This window comes from Dreissena polymorpha, chromosome 9, assembly GCF_020536995.1.
Source record: "Dreissena polymorpha isolate Duluth1 chromosome 9, UMN_Dpol_1.0, whole genome shotgun sequence".
Taxonomy (NCBI): domain Eukaryota; kingdom Metazoa; phylum Mollusca; class Bivalvia; order Myida; family Dreissenidae; genus Dreissena; species Dreissena polymorpha.
In genome coordinates this window covers 82,405,552-82,430,287 of record NC_068363.1, presented here as the reverse complement: position 1 = coordinate 82,430,287, position 24,736 = coordinate 82,405,552, and the positions used below count along the sequence as shown (strand labels likewise).

General features: G+C 34.3%; 1 protein-coding gene across 9 annotated transcripts in view; it reads left to right on the top strand.

Annotated features, from left to right (window-relative positions):
* Positions 1-24,736, top strand: part of LOC127843977 (nibrin-like) — a 76,635-nt gene that overhangs the window by 18,469 nt on the left and 33,430 nt on the right. For 7 of the 9 annotated variants that reach the window (XM_052373913.1, XM_052373905.1, XM_052373907.1 and 4 more), the window contains exons 2-6: positions 2,275-2,408; positions 15,630-15,772; positions 16,418-16,577; positions 17,596-17,699; positions 23,682-23,799. In XM_052373913.1, coding sequence (XP_052229873.1) covers positions 2,385-2,408; positions 15,630-15,772; positions 16,418-16,577; positions 17,596-17,699; positions 23,682-23,799 — 549 coding nt within the window. In that variant the 5' untranslated portion in view covers positions 2,275-2,384. Of the gene's footprint in view, positions 1-2,274; positions 2,409-10,745; positions 10,797-15,629; positions 15,773-16,417; positions 16,578-17,595; positions 17,700-23,681; positions 23,800-24,736 lie in introns of those variants that run through there. The other 2 variants (XM_052373908.1, XM_052373910.1) reach the window with 2 other exon arrangements.

The following is a 24,736-nucleotide window of genomic DNA, read 5'->3' as shown; positions in this document are numbered from 1 at the left end:
GTGACCCAAATCGCTTATTTTATGAATACTTTTGCAATATTGAATATAGCAACTTGATATTTGGCATGCATGTGTATCTCATGGAGCTGCACATTTTGAGTGGTGAAAGGTCAAGGTCATCCTTCACAAGGTCAAGGTCATCCTTCAAAGTCAAACGTCATATAGGGGGACATTGTGTTTCACAAACGCATCTTGTTACACTTTGCGTTTAAATATGCATGAACAAGATAGCATAAGGAATTCAAATTTGATAATGCGCATAACTTAACAAAAGTCAATGTGTATCATGAGTATAAAACAATTTGTTCTACGTATTCATTTAGCAGTTTTTGTTGTAGTTTTTTAATCACTGTGAATGATATTATAAGTATGCATGTGCCATGCAATTTGTATGCATAAGTCTATATTTGTATGTATGACTTCTGGACATGTATGCATCAATGGGAACACTTTATATTCTTTAAATGGTTGCAATGTTATGTAGGATTTAATTCAAGCGATTAATAAGCATCTATCTATAAGTAAAGGTACATTTAGAATTAGCAAAAGAGTATAATATAATTATCTTTTTTAATTCTGCATTACAATTGGAATAACATACCTTGTTGTGCGTGAAAGAGGGAACATTAATGTATGCTAAATATTTTATTCTAAAAAGACAGATTGCTAAGAACTCAACATACTTTCATCAATTAACTGATATCTATCTTAAATAGAAGTGGTGCGGCAGAGGTCGACGCGTATCCGCACGCCGCATAGATGTTATATTAAAAGGCAATTTTGGGTGGGCAAGGCCTATGTTGGTGGGGCCCCCAGGTGGGTAATATGGACATGGATGGTCGAGATAGACTGTGTTGCCATAAGAGATGCTTAGAGTCAGTATTAATTTGAAGTCAATTGGTGATTGAATGAAGAAGTTATGTTAAAACAAAATTTAAGGTACGAAAAAAAAGTGTGTTAGAAAATTTTGGGTACGAAAAAAAAAATGGGTAAGAAAAAAAATTGGGTACGAAAACAAAATCTGTACGAAAAAAATTTGGGCACGAACAAAAATTGGGTACAAAAAAAATAGGTACGAAAAATAATTTTGGTGCGAAAAAATTTGGGTACAAAACAATTTAGGTACGTAACAAAATTTGGGTACAAAAAAAATTTGGGTTAGAAAAACAATTTGGGTACGAAAAAATTTGGGTTAGAAAAACATTTTGGGTACCAAAAAAATTTGTGTTAAAAAAAATTGGGTAGGGAAAAAAAATGGGTGCAAATTTTTTTTGGGGTACAACAAAAAACTGGGGTACGAAAAAAAATTGGGTACGAAAAATATGGGTACAAAAAAAATTTGGGGGTACGGGGAAGTTGTACCCGTGGACCTTGTGATAAATTTGAAAGAGGATGGGAACCAAGCTGCTTCACCTTTATCAATGGCCCTGGGGTGGGTAATGTGGACATGGATGGTCGAGATAGACAGTGTATAAGAGATGTTCAGTATTACTTTGAAGTCAATTGGTGAATAAATGAAGAAGTTATGTTAAAACAAGATTTTGGGTGGGCGTGGTTGTCCACTATCTCCTACACTATTTGAACTAGAACCTTGAAACTTACAACACGGTAGCTATGAGCATATGTGCGCCTGTGCACTATTTGAAATTTTGATCTGACCCCTGGGTCAAAAGTTATTATCATGTGCGTTGCGTGTTGTTAGTAAAATGAGTATTTTACCCATTTTAAAGTTTTGGGTGGGCGTGGTTCTCCACTATCTCCTCCTACACTATAAGCACTAGAACCTTGAAACTTACACACATGGTAGCTATGAGCATACGTGTGACTATGCACTATTTGGAATTTCGATTTGACCCCTGGGTCAAAAGTTATTATCATGTGTGCGCATGTTGTAAGTAAAATGAGGTTTTTTTTACCCATTTTACCCATTTATTTACTTATAATTTTTGACCCAGGGGTCAGATCAAAATTCCATCGCCGTCATTGTCGCACATATGCTCATAGCTATACCATGCATGTAAGTTTCAAGGTTCTAGTGCTAATAGTGAAGGAGGAGATAGTGGCCGAACGGATGGAAAGAAAAGCGGAGATCAATACAATATCCCCACGCTTTTAAAAGCGTGGGATAATAAGTTAATCACACATGTGAAACTTGTCATATTGTTATAAATGTACACCAATATTGGAAAAAATGATTGTGCTTTAATGTTCTGCCAAGTTTTTTCACTGCATATCTATGTGTCTTATTTAACAATTATTTATATTTTCCAACAGATCACCGTGTTGTTATTCTGGGTGGTAAGCAGTATCTTGTCGGGAGAAGAGACTGCGATATTTTGGTTGCAAATGATGCAACAGTCAGTCGGAAGCATGCAGAAATATCAATGACACATCCAGAGGCTAACTTGGTAACGCCATCATTTGTTTTTTAACAAGCAGTACCACCATATAACGATGAATTATCCTTCTTTCCTATAGTTTTATCCATGCAAATAGATTCAGCAACCCCTTATATATTATGATTTTTATAAAGGACATGTGTTGGTGGTATATCAATATTAATTCAAAGTGATAGTAAAAAGTTATATGTTCATGAGTGGCGCGGCCACAAGTGAAAATATTCTTTTTTTATGATCACGAGTGAATTCAAATCGATATTCCACCAAACCCAACCAATTTTATTTTTATTTTATGCTTTTTTCACCTAGTATTATGATTGTCAAAGAGTTTAAATCCATTACTGGATATAAAGTCTAAATATTTCTAAACAAAGTCAATACAGGTGTAGAAGAAAGACTTTTGAGAAGATTGAGAAATATCAAATACATGTTATATTCATACTATATATTACAACATGAAAGGAAAAAAATCAAAATCTAATTTGGAATAAAATGTCCATAAATTCACCAACTTCCTAAGTATTGATGATAAAATTTCTTTACGTAAGAATTTACCTAAGGCAAGGAATTCCTTAACTTTCTTATTCAATATGTCCCTTAGGTATCACCTCAGGTAGGATTTACCCTTAAATATTATGGTGTTTACGTTTCTTAATAATTCTAAAACTTGACACATTCAGTCAGAAATATTACTATATTTAGTAACATGACACTGAGAATGCGTTCAAAATGGCGGAACACGCTCACTGGACACATATGTAGTAACAAAAATTGGTAATATGTCTCGTAGAGGATAGTTATTTAATAAAAAGAAGTGCGTAACCTGCAAGGTTTACGTTTCCGGCATCTGTCGAAACAGTTGTCTCTAAATATCTGTATCGAATTTATGCTGTCGATCTCTTTTTCTTTTCAACACATTTTTACAAAACACGGAAGCAAATGCAGGCAATACATGTAGTTGGAAAAAACAGTGAAGCAGAAAGCCCCAAATTTTGGAATTCAAGAAACTGCCCTCGTATAATTGATGGGCAAGAACTTTAGTCAAAAGCAACTTTGGAATTTCCTGATATAAACTTGACAGACAGACAGATTACCAGCCGTAAGTCTTGTTATTATTAAAACTCACTGATTTACTAATAAAAATTAAACCAATTGAAAATGCTCTTAATTTTCAATATTGATGTAAATATATTTATTGTAGATGATTTTATTTCTAAACTCTGTCACACTATAATAACTGATCTTTGAAATGACTGCCTCACAAAGTAAAACATATAAACAAGTATTTTATTCATATGTAATTCATTTTATTCACTTGACAAAGAGTTCATTGAGAAGATCCATTTCATAGATTGCATTTGTTTTTATATTGATTATTGTGAGGTAACTGAGATCTTTTTTTTTGCGTTTGCATGATGAAAAGTAAACACATGGAATAATAATCTTATGTATATTAATAAATTGTTACTAAATTGAAAAAAGTTAATTTATAAATTGTTTATAATATCATATAGGCAATGGTTAAATAAATGTGTCGTCATTTTGTGATGTAATTGACTTGCACAACCATTTTAACAAAGTGAATGAAAACATAACAAGAATAAACATATCCTCATATCAATAATAAAAATCACAATATAGTTTCAGTTTTGTCGATTTATATATCACCTAAAATAAAATGTAAGGCTGGGCCCTTTCCTCCAGTAAAAAAGCGCAACTTAAAACATTGTAAATATTTATACAATTTGTTGATATAAATGTTATTAGTATGAACTGGAATCTATAGAGCTTGCAATAACCAAATTTATTTGTCATAATCATTTTGTAATCAAAATAATAAAATTCAACATTAGCTTCAATAGCTTGTTTACTTATTTCAATAGTAACTTTTATAAAGATTAAATACAAATGCAGTTCTTCAAACATACTGGTCATGTACGTAATTCCGGCCACTTTTGGGACTATTTAAGAAAAATCTTTAGTGTTAGGCAACTGGTTGAAACTAAACTTCACATATATAATCCTGGGTTCAAAACTCACCTAGCATGAAAATTTAAATAGAATTAGATCGGTGAATGTTACTTAATGAACAGAAAATGATGACATGTAAACTATTCATTTTCGTAGGTTAAATGTACCTAAAAATCGGCCACTTTTCAGTTTGATCTGCAGATAAAATTACAAAGCAATATCTTTTGACAAATGTCCTCAATTTCAGAGTATTAATCAATGTTTATGCTATTAAATTTTTTGACTTGAGATTTAAAATAAATGCGAAATTATTATACGAGTTACTCCCCCTACCTATTTTAATAAATATAAACAATGGGAAACTGCAAAATCATAAAAAAATATTTGTTTTTTAATGCGTTTAATAAATTTTTTCAAACATAGCTAAAAAAGTAAACACATTTTGTTTGAAAAGTTGACTTCAGTGTTGATTATTAGTAAACGCTTATATATAATATTAAAACATGTAATCTAGTAATATTCTTATAAAGGGAGGTAATTAATATATTAAAAAATTTATATTAGGTTCTGATTTGTATGTTTTGAATATAAGTTTTTGTACAATTAATTGGTAAAACTTTAATTAAAGTTTATTAGATAAAATAAAAATAATTTTATCAAATATATTTGTTTCTTATATGAATATATTTGTTGCAATTATGATGACATCACTTTCCCCATGAGCCAAATATTTCCTGCTATATTTCTGACATTTTAACACAAAAGTTTACAGTGATATGGTTCTTACATTTGCAAAATATTGAGAGTGGGGATGGTTTTCATGTTGATTTTTCTAAATAAAAACAAAATTTGTGCGTTAAGATCATGAAAATGATTTTACACAGGTGGCCGATTTTTTACGCACAGGCCGGAATTACGTACATGACCAGTAATTCATTTAAAAGAAACTATAGATATTAGCCAGTTCAATAACTGTTGTTACCGCCCCTGAAAATTACCCCCCTTTACTGCTCTTCGCTGAGGAGGTAATTCATCGATTTCCGGTGGTTAGCAAATTATTGCGCAATGGACAACTTATCGAATCTAGAACACAAATCAACCGAGAAGAAACGGAATTACTGCTGTATTTGCAGTAATTTTCGGGGAAAATTAGTAGATGGGAAACAAGTGAGGTTGCATAGATTCCCAGCCGACGAAAAAGTGAGAAAACTATGGATCAAAAGACTGAAAACTGTCAGCACTGGCTTCGTTTTGAAGATCAAGAACGATCGGCTGTGTTCAGCACATTTTGTCGATGGGTTCTTCAACAGCAAGAACCAAATTCCCAGTATCTTCATGGTGAACAACAAGCAGAAGATCATTAAAACATCGGAGGTATGTGAATTCTTATTCGTCAAATTGTTTATACTTTCAGTTTCAGTGACCAGACTGATGGTTATTAAAGGCACTATGTCTATAAAAAAAATTCATTCTATGAGAAACCTGCTTTATTTCAATAAAATATGTAATAATTTGGAATTTTAAAAACAAAGATATGTTTTGTTTGAAAAAAATAGGGACTGTACGATTTTGTCAAATATTCATGAATTTATATGAAATGTGTAAAAAAACTTATTAAACACATATTTGAATTTAAATTAAAAAAAATTAAGAAGAACATGTGTCGAAAATGTGAAATAAGGTAGATGTTTTATTCTGAAATCAAAAACATCTGTACAGCCAACTTGGCCAGCATGTATATCATGCATGTACAATGTGAATCTAAATTTAGTTTAACGGTTCATTTAAAATTCTTGCAGCGATATCGATTCATAAGACACACGAACACTAACTAAAAAGACAAATGCTTCGGTAATTGTAGTAAAATATCTACGAAATATCTTCGTTGCAAACAGCTTGGGGCATTATTTTGTTTTTGCTGCATTTTATGAAATTCTTCTTTAATGTATCATTTTTCTGGCATATTGTGTGTTATTATAACATATTTGCATCAATATATTACAATTTAACACATATAAAAGTTGTATAATCTCTCTTTAAATAGTTCTGTTTTGAATAACATTCAAAATTTCTGAATCAAAATCTTAATCATTTAAAAAAGGTTTTGCTAGTTTAATACTCTTTTAAATGTTATTGCTTTTTTAAAAAGGGGGCAGACCAAAACGGTCACAAGTAAGATTGGACGCATTGTGTATAAAACCGACACCAGTTACATGCTTTTTGCTTTTGCAAGTGTTTAATATAGATGGAACACTAGGATAACAAAATTTACTATGTATTTTTGTTCCGCTGCACTGTAAGCATTATGTGTTTTCATTAAGTTCTGGTATAAATCACACATGGACTAAGAATAATTTGACATTCAAAACATTGAAAAAATAAAGATACATTAATATTGAATGCTTTTTTGAAATTCTAAGCATGAAATTAATTTTTTTACTTTTATTTTTATTTTAAGGTTGAGGAAGAAAGTTACACAACAGAGGCATCTGCAATCCTGCAAGAAAACCAAGATAGCCGGGATAGTGATTGCTATGAAAACACTTCCCTGAACTCCTGTTTTGTGTCAGAGCATGTGTCAGTTCAAATGCATGACTATGTAACTAGTTCTGTGAAGGAAACATGTACTGTGACACAGACTCTACCAAAGCTTATACAAACTGATTGGATCATGTGTGACATGGCTACACAGACAGATCTCAGCATATCATTGTTCCAAAAACTGACATGTGACACATCTTCACAGACTGATATGAATAACTGTAGTGTTGAAAAAGACATTGGGATTCAGTGCAACAAACCGGAATTGGTTGCTGAAGACATTGTAAGTGATGACATGTGTATGTTTTACACCGGCTTGCCCAACAAGGAAGTTTTCAATGCAATATTTAGCGAACTGGCTGATGCAGAGGAAAGAACCAACCGATCAGGAAATGGGGAGAACAAGGGACGGCCTAGAACGCTTCGACTCGTGGATGAATTTTTGCTAGTTCTGATGCGCTTGAGACTTGGTTTGCTTTTAGAAGACTTGGCGTACAGATTCCGCATTTCAAAAGCAACCTGCTGTAACATTAATAAGCAGTGGATCATGTATCTAAGTGTGAAATTGGCATCAATGATACCATGGATATCTAGAAGATTTATAAGAGAGAATATGCCAGCTAAATTTAAAAAGAAGTACCCAAACTGTAGAGTTATAATAGACTGTACAGAATTTTACACGCAAAATCCACAATCATTGGCTGCCAAAACGTTACTGTACTCACACTACAAATCACACATGACATGGAAGGCCTTAATAGGAATTAGTCCCACTGGTGTGATAACATTTGTATCAGATTTGTGGAGTGGTGGTATAAGTGACAAACAAATCACTATTAAAAGTGGTCTGCTGGAACTCTGTGAGGCTGGAGATGCAGTTATGGCGGACAAAGGATTCTTAATATCGGACTTGACAACCCCAAGGGGGCTACACCTAATAATTCCACCCATGAAATTTCAGCGCTTTAATCGCCGACAGGTGGAAGAAACAAGAAGAATCGCAAATCTTTGCATTGATGTGGAACGTGCCATGGAACGATTAAAGAATTTCCGCATACTTCAAGAGGTTATGCCGATTACTATGTCTAGACAAGCATCGCATGTACTCAAGATATGTGCTGCCTTGTCAAATGTTCACCCTCCCTTGATACAGGATCACTAAATGAGAAATTCTGTAACGGCATGTGTAAAAATCTGCATTCAATGACTTAAATGCTTTGACAGGAATTAAATTCTGAATTGTGTGAAAACTTTCAGGAGCATATCAACAGTGTGAAAGCAAGTATTCAAAAACGAACACAAAGTCATTTTAATAAAAATCAAGGAACAACACTTAATTAATTAAATCTTATCGATTTCTTTTTAAATGTTTTACTTTCAGAAAATAAAACAGTTTCTAGCTGTTGATATCCCCTTAAGACAATAAAACAATGATTATTCAAAATAATTGGTTGTAAAATCATAAGTTTTATCAAATAAAAAAAAATGAATTAACCCTTTACCACTTTAATAGATACATATTTTGATGCATTTGTATTCCCTTAGAAAGTTACATTTAATTAAAGACCTTCTTAAATTCTTACTAGATTCAAGTCTTCATTTCCAACCCTTAGATACTGATGAGCAGCAAACAGCATAAAACCTGAACAGACTGCGAGTTACTCGCAGGCTGTTCTGGTATTTTGCTGTTTGCACATAGCGATTTTATCTTCGCTTCTGAGTGGGAAAGGCAGGGGTGGCGAAATCTAAAAAAACTATACTTGTCCACGGACAACCATTTAGGAAATATAACTTGTCCGTTGCTGAACTACACTTGTCCGTTAGTGTTTATATAAATTATAAACGCATTTATCAATTAAGTTTAAATAATGTGGAATATATCAAAATGAGTATGATTTGCATGTTTTGTTTATAACTGTATTTCAATTGTACATTCATTATAGCAGTTTATTATAAACAATATAAAGACTTTCTCAAACTTTAAATCATGCGAAGCTAGTGTTATTAAAACATGTGCTGAACATAAGTACATTGTAATCTTAACAAATTAAACTAGTCCAATATGTGGACCTAATCAGACTGAGGCTCCGCTACTGGAAGCAATTTGATTATATAAACTGGTAACCATTGAAAATCGGTTAGCCAAGTTTCTTGGAAAGTTCTGGTGGGTTTACTTAGATCATATTTTTTATCATAATCTTTCTTAGTTTTTTGGGAGGTGGGCTGCTCAAAGCTTCGGGTTTCTGCTCCGTTGTTGAAGATTAAAAAATAAAGTTCCATCTTTACCATTAAAGTCGTCTTAAATAACAAGGTACACCGTGTTTTGATTATCTTAGATTTATACTTTTTATTTCCGTCTGATTGTAAAAATAAAGAAACCAGTCTGTACACTGTCTAACAGTCGGGCCGAATGTTGAAAATGCGGCATGCTCCCGGTCTCATATAGAATAAGGGAGATCACTGCGCAGGAAAGTTCACGTATTTTAGCTTGATTGCTCCGCAAAAAGCACTGACCATGTAATCGCGTGTCAACATCCGGTTTTGTAAAACTTAATTACGGCTTTAATACAATGTATTTTTGTATACCTGGACGCGACTTTTAAAAAACTTGTTGTCCACGGACAACTTAATTGAAGAAAGTCAGTTGCCCAGACAAGCAAATGTACGACTCGGGCAACTCGGACATTTGATTTCGCCACCACTGAAAGGGTTAAAGAAGTATTCTAATCATGCTTGTGATATTTCGCAACATTTCATTGTGTGTTTGAATATTTAACGCGCTATATTTGTTTTGGTAATTTTATTTGTTGTTGCTTGCATTGATATTCCCTTAGAAAGTTACATTTAATTAAAGACTTTTCTTACTAGATTCAAGTTTTCAAGTCTTCATTTCCAACCCTTAGATACTGATGAGCAGCAAACAGCATAAAACCTGAACAGACTGAGAGTTACTTGCAGGCTGTTCTGGTATTTTGCTGTTTGCACATAGCGATTTTATCTTCGCTTTTGAGTGGGAAAGGGTTAAAGAAGTATTCTAATCATGCTTGTGATATTTCGCAACATTTCATTGTGTGTTTGAATATTTAAAGCGCTATATTTGTTTTGTTAATTTATAAGTTGTTGCTTGCATTGATAATGAATAAAGATACAAGTACCATTCTTTGGATATTTTGTGATTAGGCTCTAACAAAAAGTTATGTGTTTCAGGCAATTAAAGATATCTGTGCTAAGCTGGGATTTTTGTTATGAGTTTAACTTAAATTATTATAAGTGCTTTTATGGAATCCTACATTTCAAGACTAAACCTGCATGTAACACATACTTTTTTTTATTTGGCCATCTGTGTATGCTATCAGGTTAAAACCTTATGATATAAAGATGAATGTTGTATTCACGCAAGATAAAAGCACACATTAAGACATACCAACTTTTATTTCCAGCATTTAAAAACAAAATCTAAACAACAACACATTATGTGTTGAAAACATACATAGAAATCAGAATATATTTAATAAATGGACCTCAATATATTCAAATGACATTAAGAATGAATGATCAAATTGTCTTATTTACTGTCTTTTATCAAATTCAACTCTTAGTGTCACAAGCAATATGAATTCAATGATTGAATCAATCCATTCACACAGTTTGATGAATCACATTATCGGTCGAAGAATCCATTCACACAAGTTCCTTTCCGCGTTTAATACGCTCCGTAAAGAATTCTGGAACAACATAGTGTTCGTAAAACAAATTCAACTTTGATGAAATTTCTTTCCAGAAACTAGAATCAAAGGGAATTCTTTCAACATAGTGTCCTTTCAATGTCCAAACAAAGAAGTCACACCAATGTCGTCCAGTCAATGCCATCTGACCTTGGATTTGGTAATAGAAAGAATGTGTCTTTTTTAATGAAATCTTTCCTTTGAGCACAGAACAACAAAAGGATTTGTCTTGACAGGCCTCATAAACAGAAGCATTCCTATGTTTGTATGGACATTTAATTTCCAAAACACCACACCTGTCCTGGCACTTCTCACAACAGTCCACAACACCATCAGGACTTGTCCCTAAATGTGGGTGATCTACATTAATAACAAGTCCAGATCCAAAAACCTTCAATCCAGGATGTGATGTCTGAATGATATTCTGGTAAACTCGACGTGCTGCTGCTTCATGATTTCTCCCCCACCTTGTAGCTTCAGTATCAAATGAAGAATAGTTCATGATGTTTTTTATGATACTATCAGGTTTTGTATCCACTCTCTTCTTGCATACAGTCCCAAACATAGAACTTGTAATGCGCCCTATCCTAGCTTCCATCCATGTTTCGTTCTTGCTTTGACCTTTTGTCATTTTTTCTATTCGTACACATTCCTCGCTTGTTATATGTAATGATGACATATGGTTTCGGAACGCTGGGTTCTCTATGCTTACACTGTCACGATACATATATGGAACTGTATGCAAATTTGGGAGTTTTAAATCCTCTGCTTGTTGCACAATTTCTTTTCCAGTCTCCATACTTAGCAGCAATGCTGCATTCGGGGCACAGCTCTTTAATTTAAGACATAGCGAATGAAGATTCAGCGGTTTTACACCGTCCATTGTACATGTATTCAGTTGTTTCTTGTGTTTAGGTTCACGTTCAGTAGTCTTTTCTTCATATTTATTTTTTTTTAAAGTAATGTTTTGCGACTTCTGAGGACTGAGTTTCCGTTTCCGAGGCCTATTCCACTTCCATGGTTTTGAGGTTGATGCTCCTGTTCCATCTTTCCGTTTATCTGTAATGTCAACTAATGCATATAGCAGCGCCTGCCACATGGTTGCATGATTCACCCTCTCTGAAATGAAATTAAACATAATTTTTATTATCAATTTCTTACTTTTCTTGTCAAATGAAAAAATTAAATCATCACATGTAAACGTCAGTGGCCAGATAGTTGCATTTAAAACAATATATATCTCAGGTTATATTAAAGTTTCAAATAAATATAATTTGCATCTACATGTACATGTAAGTTGGAACTAGTTTCATGAAACTTTTAACTGTTTAAAGCATTGTGTAACAAAGATATATTTTATTCAAACTACATGGGTATACATATGTTTTCGAATCTCAAATCTTAATGGTTTTTACATGAATCTTATAGTCTTACTCTATCCTAGTTCTTACCCAGCAGTGCAGTTGCAGCCAGCAGCATGAACCATTCCTGACATCTTAGCCAGACAGACCCAAGCATCGTAATCTTTTTTCTTATTGTCTGTTGGAAGGGATGGTATAACCTTTGCTCTGACATAGCAATGTGAACACTCTGGGGTAATCTGGTGGTATCGTACACTGTGCACATGTCTGTCTTCGTAAAACACTGCCGCTTTCAATTGACGCTTGGCATTCCTATTTTCCTTGTCATGAGTCCTTGATTTGCTTAATACCAAATAGTTATAGAAGTCCTCTTTACGAAAATTTGCAACTTTATCTAAATTCTCATCCCAGCATTCTTTTATATCCGACGGTGTGAGTAATTTCTCTCCGAGCGGCGTTGTAAACAATTGACATTGACGAACATCATGATCTACGTTGTCCAAGATTTCAATCTCTTTTAGCGTCCTCTTTCCTAATTTCAAGAGCCCCCTGGCTCTTTTGATCAATTCAGGTCGATTTCCTGATACATTTTCGCCTCGATCTTTCAGATATAATCGTAATTCACGCACTGATAACCGTTCAAAAACTATGTCACACTCTACTTCATTGTTCGTCGCCATCTTGGAATTCTTTGCTAACCGGAAGTTGAATCAATTTAAGGACGACAACTCATCAGGGGAGGCTAATCACTTATTGAACTGGGCAATATGTTCAGTTTTTAGCTCATCTATTTTTTGAAAAAAAAATTATGAGCTATTGTCATCACCTTGGCGTCGGCGTCGGCGTTGGCGTCCGGTTAAGTTTTACGTTTAGGTCCACTTTTCTCAGAAAGTATCAATGCTATTGCATTCAAACTTGGTACACTTACTTACCATCATGAGAGGACTGGGCAGGCAAAGTTAGATAACTCTGGCGTGCATTTTGACAGAATTATGTGCCCTTTTTATACTTAGAAAATTGAAAATTTTGGTTAAGTTTTGCGTTTAGGTCCACTTTTCTCAGAAAGTATCAATGCTATTGCATTCAAACTTGGAACACTTACTTACTATCATGAGGGGACTGGGCAGGCAAAGTTAGATAACTCTGGCGTGCATTTTGACAGAATTATGTGCCCTTTTTATACTTAGAAAATTGAAAATTTTGGTTAAGTTTTGTGTTTAGGTCCATTTTATTCCGTAAGTATCAAAGCTATTGCTTTCATACTTGCAACACTTACTAACTATCATAAGGGGACTGTGCAGGCAAAGTAATGTAACTCTGACTAGCATTTTGACAGAATTATGGGCCCTTTTTATACTTAGAAAATTGAAAATTTGGTTAAGTTTTGTGTTTAGGTCCACTTTATTACTACAGTATCAAAGCTATTGCTTTCATACTTGCAACACTTATTAACTATCATAAGGGGACTGTGCAGGCAAAGTTATGTAACTCTGACTGGCATTTGGACGGAATTATGGGCCCTTTATACTTAGAAAATTGAAAATTTGGTTAAGTTTTGTGTTTTTGTCCACTTTACCCCTAAAGTATCATAGATATTGCTTTCATACTTGGAACACTCGCAAACTATCATAAGGGTACAGTAAAAGGACAAGTTGCATAACTCTGGTTGTCATTTTTACGGAATTATGGCCCTTTTTTGACTTAGTAACTTTGAATATATGGTTAAATTTTGTGTTTCGATCCACTTTACTTCTTAACTATCAAGGCAATTGCTTTCAAACTTCAAATACTTTCATGCTATCATGAGGTTACTGTACCTGGCAAGTTGAATTTTACCTTGACCTTTGAATGACCTTGACTCTCAAGGTCAAATTATTAAATTTTGCTAAAATTGCCATAACTTCTTTATTTATGATTAGATTTGATTGATACTTTGACAAAACTACTCCTACCTTACATACGACAATAGACTCCACCCAAACCATCCCCCCTGCCCCCCCCCCGAATCCCCCCCTATTTTTTTTTTTTTTTTTTAAGATCATCTCACAAATGACCACCACACCCTCACACTATACCCCCACCCCATCCCCCCCCCCAATTTTTTTTTTGTTTGAAACCGATAAAAAACACAAATATTTATTTTATGTTTGAAATACCGTCCAACCATCGCACCCAAGAATACCCCCACACCCCCCCTCCCCACACCCGAATCCCCCCCCCCCTCTAAATTTTTTTTTTTTTTTTAAGATCATCTCACAAATGACCACCACACCCTCACACTATACCCCCCCACCCCACCTCCACCCCAAATTTCATTTTTTTTTAAATGGTTAAACCCACCCCCCCCCCCCGATTTTTTATATTTTTTTTAGCATTTTTTTCCCCATTTTTGGAAAATAATGTAATAAATGTCCACATTCCCATGCTATACACCCCTCTTCACTCCACCCCTCCCTCCTTTGTGATTGAAAATGAGAGTCCCTTCACCTTTAAAAAGAAAATAGATGAGCGGTCTGCACCCGCAAGGCGGTGCTCTTGTTTTTCTTTGTGATCATTATTTAAATAAATTGACTTGAACCAAAGAATAATGACAATGATAACTATCAACATAAATTGCCATGTTCATTTTGGTGTGATTGTTATGTAGTTTTGCCGACACATTCATAAACAGGAAAAAAAATTATATTAATAAAAAAGCAATAATTTATACTAAGACAACTGAATTGCATGGTTACAGTTTACTATTTCCAATCCTTCAGCTATGACATGTTATCAGTACAGCGCATAATGAAATCACTGTGTTGAAAAATATATTTATTATGTCACTTACTTGAATTTCATATAACACAAAAAATAAGAAATACATAAAAACATTGAATTATAATAAAACAAATGCTTTAAAAGTTTGAATGTTTAATGTGATTTGGAAGAAAAAATTCCTATGTTGTTCAGAGTGTTGTTATCTTTTTATGGGGGCACGCAATTAATAATTGATTTTTCTAAAGAAACATAGATCATCGACATTGTACGAGAGCTATACAGTAATATATTCCAGCATTAATATATTTGTAAGAAATGGTAGAAGTTATTTTGCGTAGATATATGAAAACTTGCAAGTCGTTATTATTTAAGCTGCAGTGTAAATTTAATGCTTAAACTTAATGTATAAAACAATTATATTGATCTTAGTGCCTAACATAATGTGTAAAACAATTATAGTCTTAGTGACAGTTCAATTTGTTTCCTCCAGTGATCTAATTCCCAATGCTGTTTACATTGAAATCTATATTAAACAGACTTAAGTATATCTGTATGTCTAATGTAACGTAACAGTTGTACTTTTTTTAAAGATCTTTTTTCACGAATGTTCTTTGGTCTGACATACATGTATTGACCTAAGGTCTGACAGAAAACTCTGAACAGTCAGACCAAATGTCTTACAGAAGGCTGTTGAGTTTTGGGAAGTCTGTAATGATATCTAAGCCAAGTTCAACAGTGAAAATGTGCTTAGAAATAAAATATCTTCTGATTTTCTTAACTCTACCTTCTAAGAATAGTTTAATTCCTTTGTTCATCAGGTGCGTGTAATAGGACCCATGGCTCTCTTGTAATATTTTATTTCCTTCTTACAGGCCAGTGTGTCCAGGTTACCTATTCTAAGGTTGAAAGACGTTTCCAAGTTTGGAACATGGGTAAACAACAAGAAGGTTGAAGGGGAACAACTCCTGTCAGATGGGGACTCAATTTACTTCGGGTCACAGAAATCATCTTTTATGTAAAAATTTTAATTCATATGAGCTCAAAGTGTTCAAGGTGAGCTATTGTGAACACCCTATGTCTGGCGTCATTCATCGTGAGTTGTCAACTTTTAGCTTGTAACCTCTCTAGAGGCTACATTTTTCATCAAATGAAACTTGGCCATAATGTTTATCTAGACAATATTTAGGCCAGGATGAATCTCGGTCACATGGGTCCAAAAACTTGGTCACCAGGTCAAATATAAGAAAACCTTGTTATCACTCTAGAGGCTGCAATTAGGATTCTGTCTTGAAAAAACTTGGGCATAATGTTTGCTTAAATGATATCTAGACCAAGTTTTTATCTGGGTCATGTTCTTCCAATAACTAGTTGACCAGATCAAAGCAAAGAAAAACCGTGTAACCACTCAAGATTCAATTTAAATTCATTTGTATATTAAGGAAATAAATACATAGTGAGATAATAAAGGATATATCAATGGAAGTATTTAATATTCTGATTTATTTGACAAATTTCATCAAGGTTCTTTTCCCCAAATGGTCTGAATATTTTTTTTTTTATTGTCTGAATAATTTGTCAAAATATAAGGGAATGTAGAGCTTCCTATGATTCAGATAATGATTTCTTAACTTTTAAACATTTTGTTTGTGGCAAACTTTAGGGTGGTGTTTGAGCCGTTTGTAGTGACAGCCTCTTGCCTGGAAAGTGCTTCAAAGAGAAAGCTGCATCAGCAGCTGTGTACACTGGGAGGTCATGTGACCAAGGAATGGCAGATGGACTGCTCTTGCCTCCTCATGAACAAGATAAGTGTCACAATTAAAGTGAGTGGTTGGTTTTCAGTTTATTCAGCAATTCTTGTATTCATTATATTGATTATTTTACATTTTGAAACTTGAAATTGGTAGAAATTACTTATATAATTTTATCATGGTCCTCCTGTTTTTTCTTTTCCAAATTAATGCTAATTTTTTGTAAAAATACTTTAAGTCTTTTGCTTTGGACCAAGATTACCATAATTACTCTAAGTTTTCAGACACTCTTAGTTTTTGGACACCCCCTTTTATAGCCAAAATAATTATTTTTTGTGACTATATTTTCGGACATACGGGTTTTTGGCCGTAATTAATGACTCCAATTTGTCGGACAGTATATTTTACAGCGCTATTTTACTAGATTTCTGCCCTGATTTTGCTTATCTGGGACCTTTTGATCATGGAGTTTTGCGACCGGAAAAAAGTCATAAAACCTGGCATATGAATGCCCTGAGAGCCATGGACCATTACAATTGCGTTTTGGGTAGATTACCATGTACTCACTCTCACTCAAACCTCTCTGCACCGTCTAGTGCTAAGCGACGGCAAGGGAGCGCCACTTTTGTCTGTCAGCTGCTGTTGCGGGTGCTGTCTGCAGAGTGAAGCCTCTGTTGATTACCATGTATACCAGTAATAAACAATGGTTTCACCCAACAGAAAATGATATGTATTCAGGAAGCAGTATGGTTGTTTTCATAACGTTTTTATATACCATTTGAGGTAAGAGATTGCAAATAAGTGAAGTTGTATTTTATTTAAAGCAGAGAAAAGAGAGTACAACACAATACAATTATTGCACATTAATTAATTGGTTTTATTTAAATGTAATAATTGCTAAACAAATATATGTCTCTAAATTTTTGGACACTCATACTTTTTGATTATTTTTCGAATCTAAATTTTTGGACACAATTTTTTTTAAATAATTTTAAGTTGTTGTTTTTTCAAAGTTTTCATAATTGTTTTTGATTTTGATCTGAAAATAGAACTGTAACATGTCAGAATGGAATACATCTGTTGATTTCAGGCCATTTGCGCCCTGGTTTCACAGAAGCCCATTGTGACACTGGACTACATTGATATGTACATCAAGCATTTACAAGGATCTGTAGAGAAACCGGATCCTTATAGGTAAGATAAGAAACAGATAAGGATTTTGGGACTTTTGGAATTAACTGAATAGTTTTTGTTTTTTAGCTCACCTGACCACAACGTGCTCATGGTGAGCTATTGTGATCGCCTTTTGTCTGTCGTGCGTTGTATGTCGTCAACATTTACCTTGTTAATACTCTAAAGGTCACATTTATTGTCCAATCTTCAGGAAACTTGGTTAGAACATGTGTCTCAATAATATCTTGGACGAGTTCAAAATGGTTCCGGTTGGTTAAAAAACATGGCTGCCAGGTGGCGTGGCAGTGTTCCGTATATGGCTATAGTAAAACCTTGTTAACACTCTAGAAGTCACATTTTTAGTCCAATCTGCATGAAACTTGGTCAGAACATGTGTCCCAATAAAATCTTGGACAAGTTCAAAAATTGTTCCGGTTGGATGAAAAACATGGCCACCAGGGGGCGGGGCAATTTTCCTAATATGGCTATAGTAAAACCTTGTTAACACTCTAGAAGTCACATTTATTGTCCAATCTTCATGAAACTTAGTCAGAACATTTTTTATAATGATATCTTGAACGAGTTCGAAAATGGTTCTGGTTGGTTGAAAAACATGGCTGCCAGGGGGCGTGGCAGTTTCCTAATATGGCTATAGTAAAACCTTGTTAACACTCTAGAAGTCACATTTTTAGTCCAATCTTCATGAAACTTGGTCAGAACATGTGTCCCAAATATATCTTGGAAGAGTTTGAAAATGGTTCCAGATGAATGAAAAACATGGATGCCAGGGGGCGTGGCAGTTTACCTTATATGGCTTTAGTGTATAGTAAAACCTTGTTAACACTCTAGAAGTCACATTTATTGTCCAATCTTCATGAAACTTAGTCAGAACATTTTTTCTAACGATGTCTTGGATGAGTTTGAAAATGGTTCTGGTCTGTTGAAAAACATGGCTGCCAGGGGGCGGGGCAGTTTTCTTTATATAGCTATTGTTAACCTTTTGAACACTCTAGAAGTCACATTTTAAGTGCAACATTCATGAAACTCGGTCTTACAACCCTTACTTATCATTAATACTTCTCAGGTGAGCGACCAGGGCCACCATGGCCCTCTTGTTAATAATTGAGAACAAAGTGAAATATTTGAGTACATTAGTTAAATTGTCACTGTTGGGTAGATTTTGGTATAGAAAGGAATAAGGGCTGCAAAAGTTTTAGCAGACTTATGGCCCTTTGTCTCGTTTTTTATGTCGTGAAGCTTGGAATTTGCTAAAACGTTCTCAGTTTAATGACTTTAATGTACAGATAATCTTGAAGAAAGCAATTTTAGCTGAAACGAGTTTTGGAAGAATTATTGCAGTTTGCCTGGTTTTTCTCTGAATATTGAATTTGCACTTGATCATTAAGAAAGGAATTTTGATTGGGACCAGTTTCTGCAAAATGATTGCCCTTTCTCTTTTTGTCCACTTCATAACATGCATTGGTTTTGTCTGTGTCCAAACATGTGGTTTGGCTGTGTTTGAAAAACAGAGGTTTGGTATTTTGCATGTAACATTGTATGGTGGTCCTCTACTATGTATGTACAAATACCCCTTGGGGTCAAAATTGGCCCAACCCTGGGGGCTAATTGTTTTTTACCAGGTTTTTTGAAGGAAAAAACTGGATATTAGATTTGGATCGTTATATTATTAGATTGGCGAATGTCGGCGTGCGGGCGGAACAAGCTTGTCCGGGCAATAACTTTGTCGTTCATGATGAGATATTAAAATCATTTGGCACATTTGTTCACCATCATTAGACGGTGTGTCGTGCGAAAGAATTACGTCGATATCTCAAAGGTCAAGGTCACACTTTGATTTCAAAGGTCAAAAATGGCCATAAATGAGCTTGTCCGGGCCATAACTATGTCATTCATTGTGAGATTTTAAAATAATTTGGCACAATTGTTCACCATCATTGGACGGTTGTCGCACCAAAGAATTACATTAATATCTCCAAGGTCAAGGTTGCCACGACTAAAAATAGATTGATTTTGAAACAAAGGGGGTAACTTTGATCAGTAACAATGCACATTTTGAGTTGGTCTCCATTTATCACACTTTTTTTTCAAATTAGAATCAAGGTCGCCACACGTAAAAATAGATTGAATCTTACACAAGGGGGGTAACAATGCACATTATGAATTGTCTCCCTTTATCAGACTTTTTTTTTTTAATTGAAAACCTGGTTTTGTGACGTTTTTTTCCCTTGTTTTTATTTGTATCAAAGGAAAACTTAAAAATCACCTCTGACACCATAAGGCACAGGGGTTTGGTATTTGGTATGTAACAAAGTATGTTGTTCCTCTATAAAGTTTATTGAAATCATGCCCCGATGGTCAAAACCAGCACCACCCTAGAGGTATCGTAAATACTGAGTGATAAGTCGAGATTTTATTTAATTTAAACATGAATTGATATTATGGTATTTACCAATGCATCTGTTCAAAGAAGATTAATCCTCATGGTTATGGTTATTTGTTGTTGTTGTGAAAACTATTTCATTAAATACACAAACAGTCCGCCGTTAATTGCTATGAAACTTAACAATTTATATAATCACAGTTTGGAACTTTGCTTTTTTTATTTTTTATAACTTATTCTGAATTTTCATGTTAGCAGTTGTGTTTTCTATCTTGGAAATCATTTGTCATAAATACCAATCTCTCTTAACTTCTCAATCTGTGAGAATTGATAGTTTTTTCAAAGTGAAGCTGATTAACAATTGCGTCTAACAATTATGTGACAGCACATGCATAGCTCTGCCATTGGAATCTTTTGGTTAAGAGTAGTTCTCAATGTGCACACATTGAATACATGGTTCACACATGTATAGTCCTCATTGACCATCATAATTTCTCAGCAAATCTCAGAAAAGCTGAGTACATTTTTTTGGCATTTTCGTGAAAAGACAAGTTGTCTAAATTTGATTACTTCTTTACACTTCCAAAGCATGCTTACTTGTGTGTTTATGAAATTCTTAAACACATTTATTGTCAATAAGCAACAGTATTTTGTTGGATTATTACAAGTTACCATATCAAGGTTATGATTTTTATACGCCCCTTGAAAACGGGATGTATTATAGTTCACCCTTGGCGAGCGGGCGGCGGGGCCATCCACAGCAGTGTTCGCTCTCTAATTGAAGTAGTTTTCATTTGATCTTCACCAAATTTGGTCAGAAGTTGCGTCTAAATGATATCTAGGTCATGTTTAAATATGGGTCATGCCGGGTCAAAAACTAGGTCATGAGGTCACTTAGTGCATTTCAAGCATTTAGCATGGTGTCTGCTCTCTAATTGAAGTAGTTTTCATCTGATCTTCACCAAATTTGGTCAGAAGTTGTGTCTAGATGATAGCTAGGTCAAGTTCAAATATGGTCATGCCGGGTCAAAAACTAGGTCATGGGGTCACTTAGTGCATTTCAAGGATTAAGCATGGTGTCCACTCTCTAATTGAAGTAGTTTTCATCCAATCTTCCCCAAATTTGGTCAGAAGTTGTGTCTAAATGATATTTAGGGCGTATCTTGTGACAGTTTGGCACTCTTGTTTTCACTACACTTATATCTAGATTATTAAATATAAACAATAATTAAATAATGTTGTATTGCCATAGAATCTGGCAATCAATTAGATTCAGTCTCAATTTTACTGACTCAAATATTCATTCTCCCATTTTTTTGTTATTTTGACCCGAGTTATGAAGTGAACATACATAAATGGCAAATTTTGTTTTTGCATACCCTATACTTGTATACTGGTAGACATATGACTGAGTTTTTTAAGGTAACTTGTTTAAATGTAATCTCTGATATTTTAAGTTTGAAAATGGTTTCAGTCAGTTTGAAAACATGGCCACCAGGGGATGCATCTGTATATGGCTGTAATTAACAATTGTGAACATTCTTGAAGTCTCATTTTTTGCCCTATCTTCAATTTGCTGAGAACGTTTGTTCTATTGATATCTCAGCCGAATTTGAAAATGGTTGCTGAGAATTATTTGTTCTAATGATTTCTCAGCCAAGTTTGAAAATGGTTGCTGAGAATAATTTGTTCTAATGATATCTCAGCCAAATTTGAAAATGGCTGTTGAGAATAATTTGTTCTAATGATATCTCAGCCAATTTTGAAAATGGTTGTTGAGAATAATTTGTTCTAAAGATATCTCAGCCAAATATGAAAATGGTTGCTGAGAATAATTTGTTCTAATGATATCTCAGCCAAATTTGAAAATGGTTGCTGAGAATAATTTGTTCTAATGATATCTCAGCCAAATTTGAAAATGGTTGCTGATAACAATTTAATTCCCAAAATTCTCATTGGGTGATCTAGCTTCTTTGCAATATTTTTTACTATGGCCCACTTTTGAAGGAATCATTTTGGATTATCATTGTTTGTCAATACAAAACATTTCATTGAATAGTATCTAGATCCTGTTACGACCTGACAACTATTTTTGCTTAAAATACAAAATATTTTATAGTCGTTTACTAGCAGGGATTTCTTTGTGTTTGTTTTTTAGTAGCTAGTAGTAGCAATAATTTGTTCTTTGTTTAAAGAAAAATCATGCAAAATCATGTATCCCTTATTATCACATGCCATACCCTGTTTCCCATGTAATTTAACCATTACATATTTTTACTTGGCTGTTTTCGAAGAAAACCCGAGGTATTGTCATAGCCAGCTCGTCGTGTCATGTCTTGTCCGTCGTCATGTCTGTCGTCAGCGTCGTGCTAAAACCGTAACATTTTGTCAAGGTTTTGAACATTGGCTGTAAAATCAAAGTGCTTCTACCTACAACTTTGAAACTTCATATGTAGCTGCACCTAACTAACAAAATTCCTGAACTTGTTTAATAAAATATGGTATGATATGACAACTCGTGCCAGATCCTATATTTCCCATTGTTCTGTCTCTCCTCATCATATCGTTAGTTTGAAGAGTCCACTAAACAAAAAACTCAAGAAATGCGGGACAGTTAATGTTTCTCAATTTTGAAAGTGTTAAATACTTTTCTGTTTATTTATACTATTACTTTAATGATTTCCTGTATACTTTAGAAAGTAGGTCATGTTTACTCAAGACTGATTTTATTAGCTCGGCGTGTCGTCTGACGTCCGCGTCGTGTTAAAACCTAAACATTTTGTTAAGGTTTTGAACCATTTTTGGGTCACTAGGTCAAGGTCACTGTGACCTTTAAAAAAAACAATTCTGACAAGCTTTCATTTATTCAAAATTGCACCCGTAGCCAAACGTGGCACCCGTTATGCGGTGCTCTTGTTATTTTTTAAATCACATAACACATAATTGTGCGTGTGTGTTAACCGGCTACCACTCAGAAACGCATTTTGACGCATTTGAAGTCCTTTAGAAAATCAAATTTAAGTCCTTTCTTAATATATTCAAGTTTTAAAGGCTTCATTTTCAAACATTAGATATTGAGGAGCAGCAATTAGCATTAAACCTGAACAGACTGCGAGAAACTCGCAGGCTGTTCTGGTTTTATGCTGTTTGCACAAAGCCATTTTCACTTTGCGTCTGAGTGGGAAAGGATTAAGGGTATATTAGTAGGTTGAAATCACTTATTTGTGAAATAATTGTGTAGGATTAATTTGAGCAAAAGTTTCCTATTTTGTCCGGAAGTTATTTATACAACAAGTGCATGTGCATAGTAACATATATATACCTTAGCAACCAGGAGGGCAATAGGATGGGAAACAATGTACATGATATGGATAACTAAAGAAAGCTAAATATAGCCAGTAATTTTGTAAAAACATGGTCGATTTAAATACAGTTTATGTCCAAGAATAATCATGTAACTATAGATATAAAAAACATTTGTTTGAAAATCTGTTTACTGAAAAATCTTGATGTATGCATTAAAAGAGCAAGTACTGGTACAACTGAAACATATGCTCAATAGACATGTTGTTTTGAACAAGTTTCTATTTTCCAATCAACAGGTTCACTCCAAGCTTAGCTGAGACACAACTGGATCCCAGTGATGTGTCATTCGAGGCAGACAGTAGAAGAAAAACACTCTTTCAAGGAAAAACATTTGTGTTTCTCAATCACAAGCAGGTATATGGAATAACCATGTATGGTAGCTAGATCTCAGATGTCTACCAGCGTGTTGTTTTCTTGTTTTACACCACAAATGAACTCTGCGAGGGGTATATTGTTGTAACTCTGTTGGTTGCATGGTCCATCAGTCTTATAAATATAATTTAAGTAAGTGGAGCAATCTACTTCCACAATTCTCAATCATTAAATTGATGCTTCAAATATGTCATCACACAAATGATTAAAACATAATCTAAGAATAAAAAATGAATGCTTTTGTGGAAAAAAAGGTAATATTTATTTTACCAACCTATCATAAAGATGCTAGTTGTGCTTAGGGTTTCAGCATAAAATTTTATTTAAGAGTGTATTGATGCCTAGTTGAGCAATTCTGTTCTGTTGAGCTCACCTGAGATCAAAGTGCTCATCTTGAGCTATTATGATCACTCTATGCCCGGCGTCCGTAGCACACATGCTTTTTGTGCTTCTTGTGGCGGCAACTTTATGACACTAGAGGCCTCATTTTTCATCCAATCTTGATTAATCTTTTGCAGAATGTCTTAAAATATATTGGCAGGGTTAGAATATGGGTCACATGTGTCCAAAATCAAGGTTAAGTCGGATAAAAACTTTGTTATCATACTAGAGGCCACATTTATAACTCTGTCTTGATTTCACTTGGCCAGAATGTTTATCTTGACAATATCTAGGCCACCTTTGAATCTGTGTCAGGTGTGTCAAAACTTACGGTCACCTAAGATTACAGACTCTCTAAAATGTTCGGACACCCTCATTTTTATGTCCCCCACTATAGTAGTGGGGGACATATTGTTTTTGCCCTGTCTGTTGGTCTGTTGGTCTGTCTGTTGGTCTGTTGGTCTGTTTGCGCCAACTAACATTTTGCAATAACTTTTGTTATATTGAAGATAGCAACTTCATATTTGGCATGCATGTG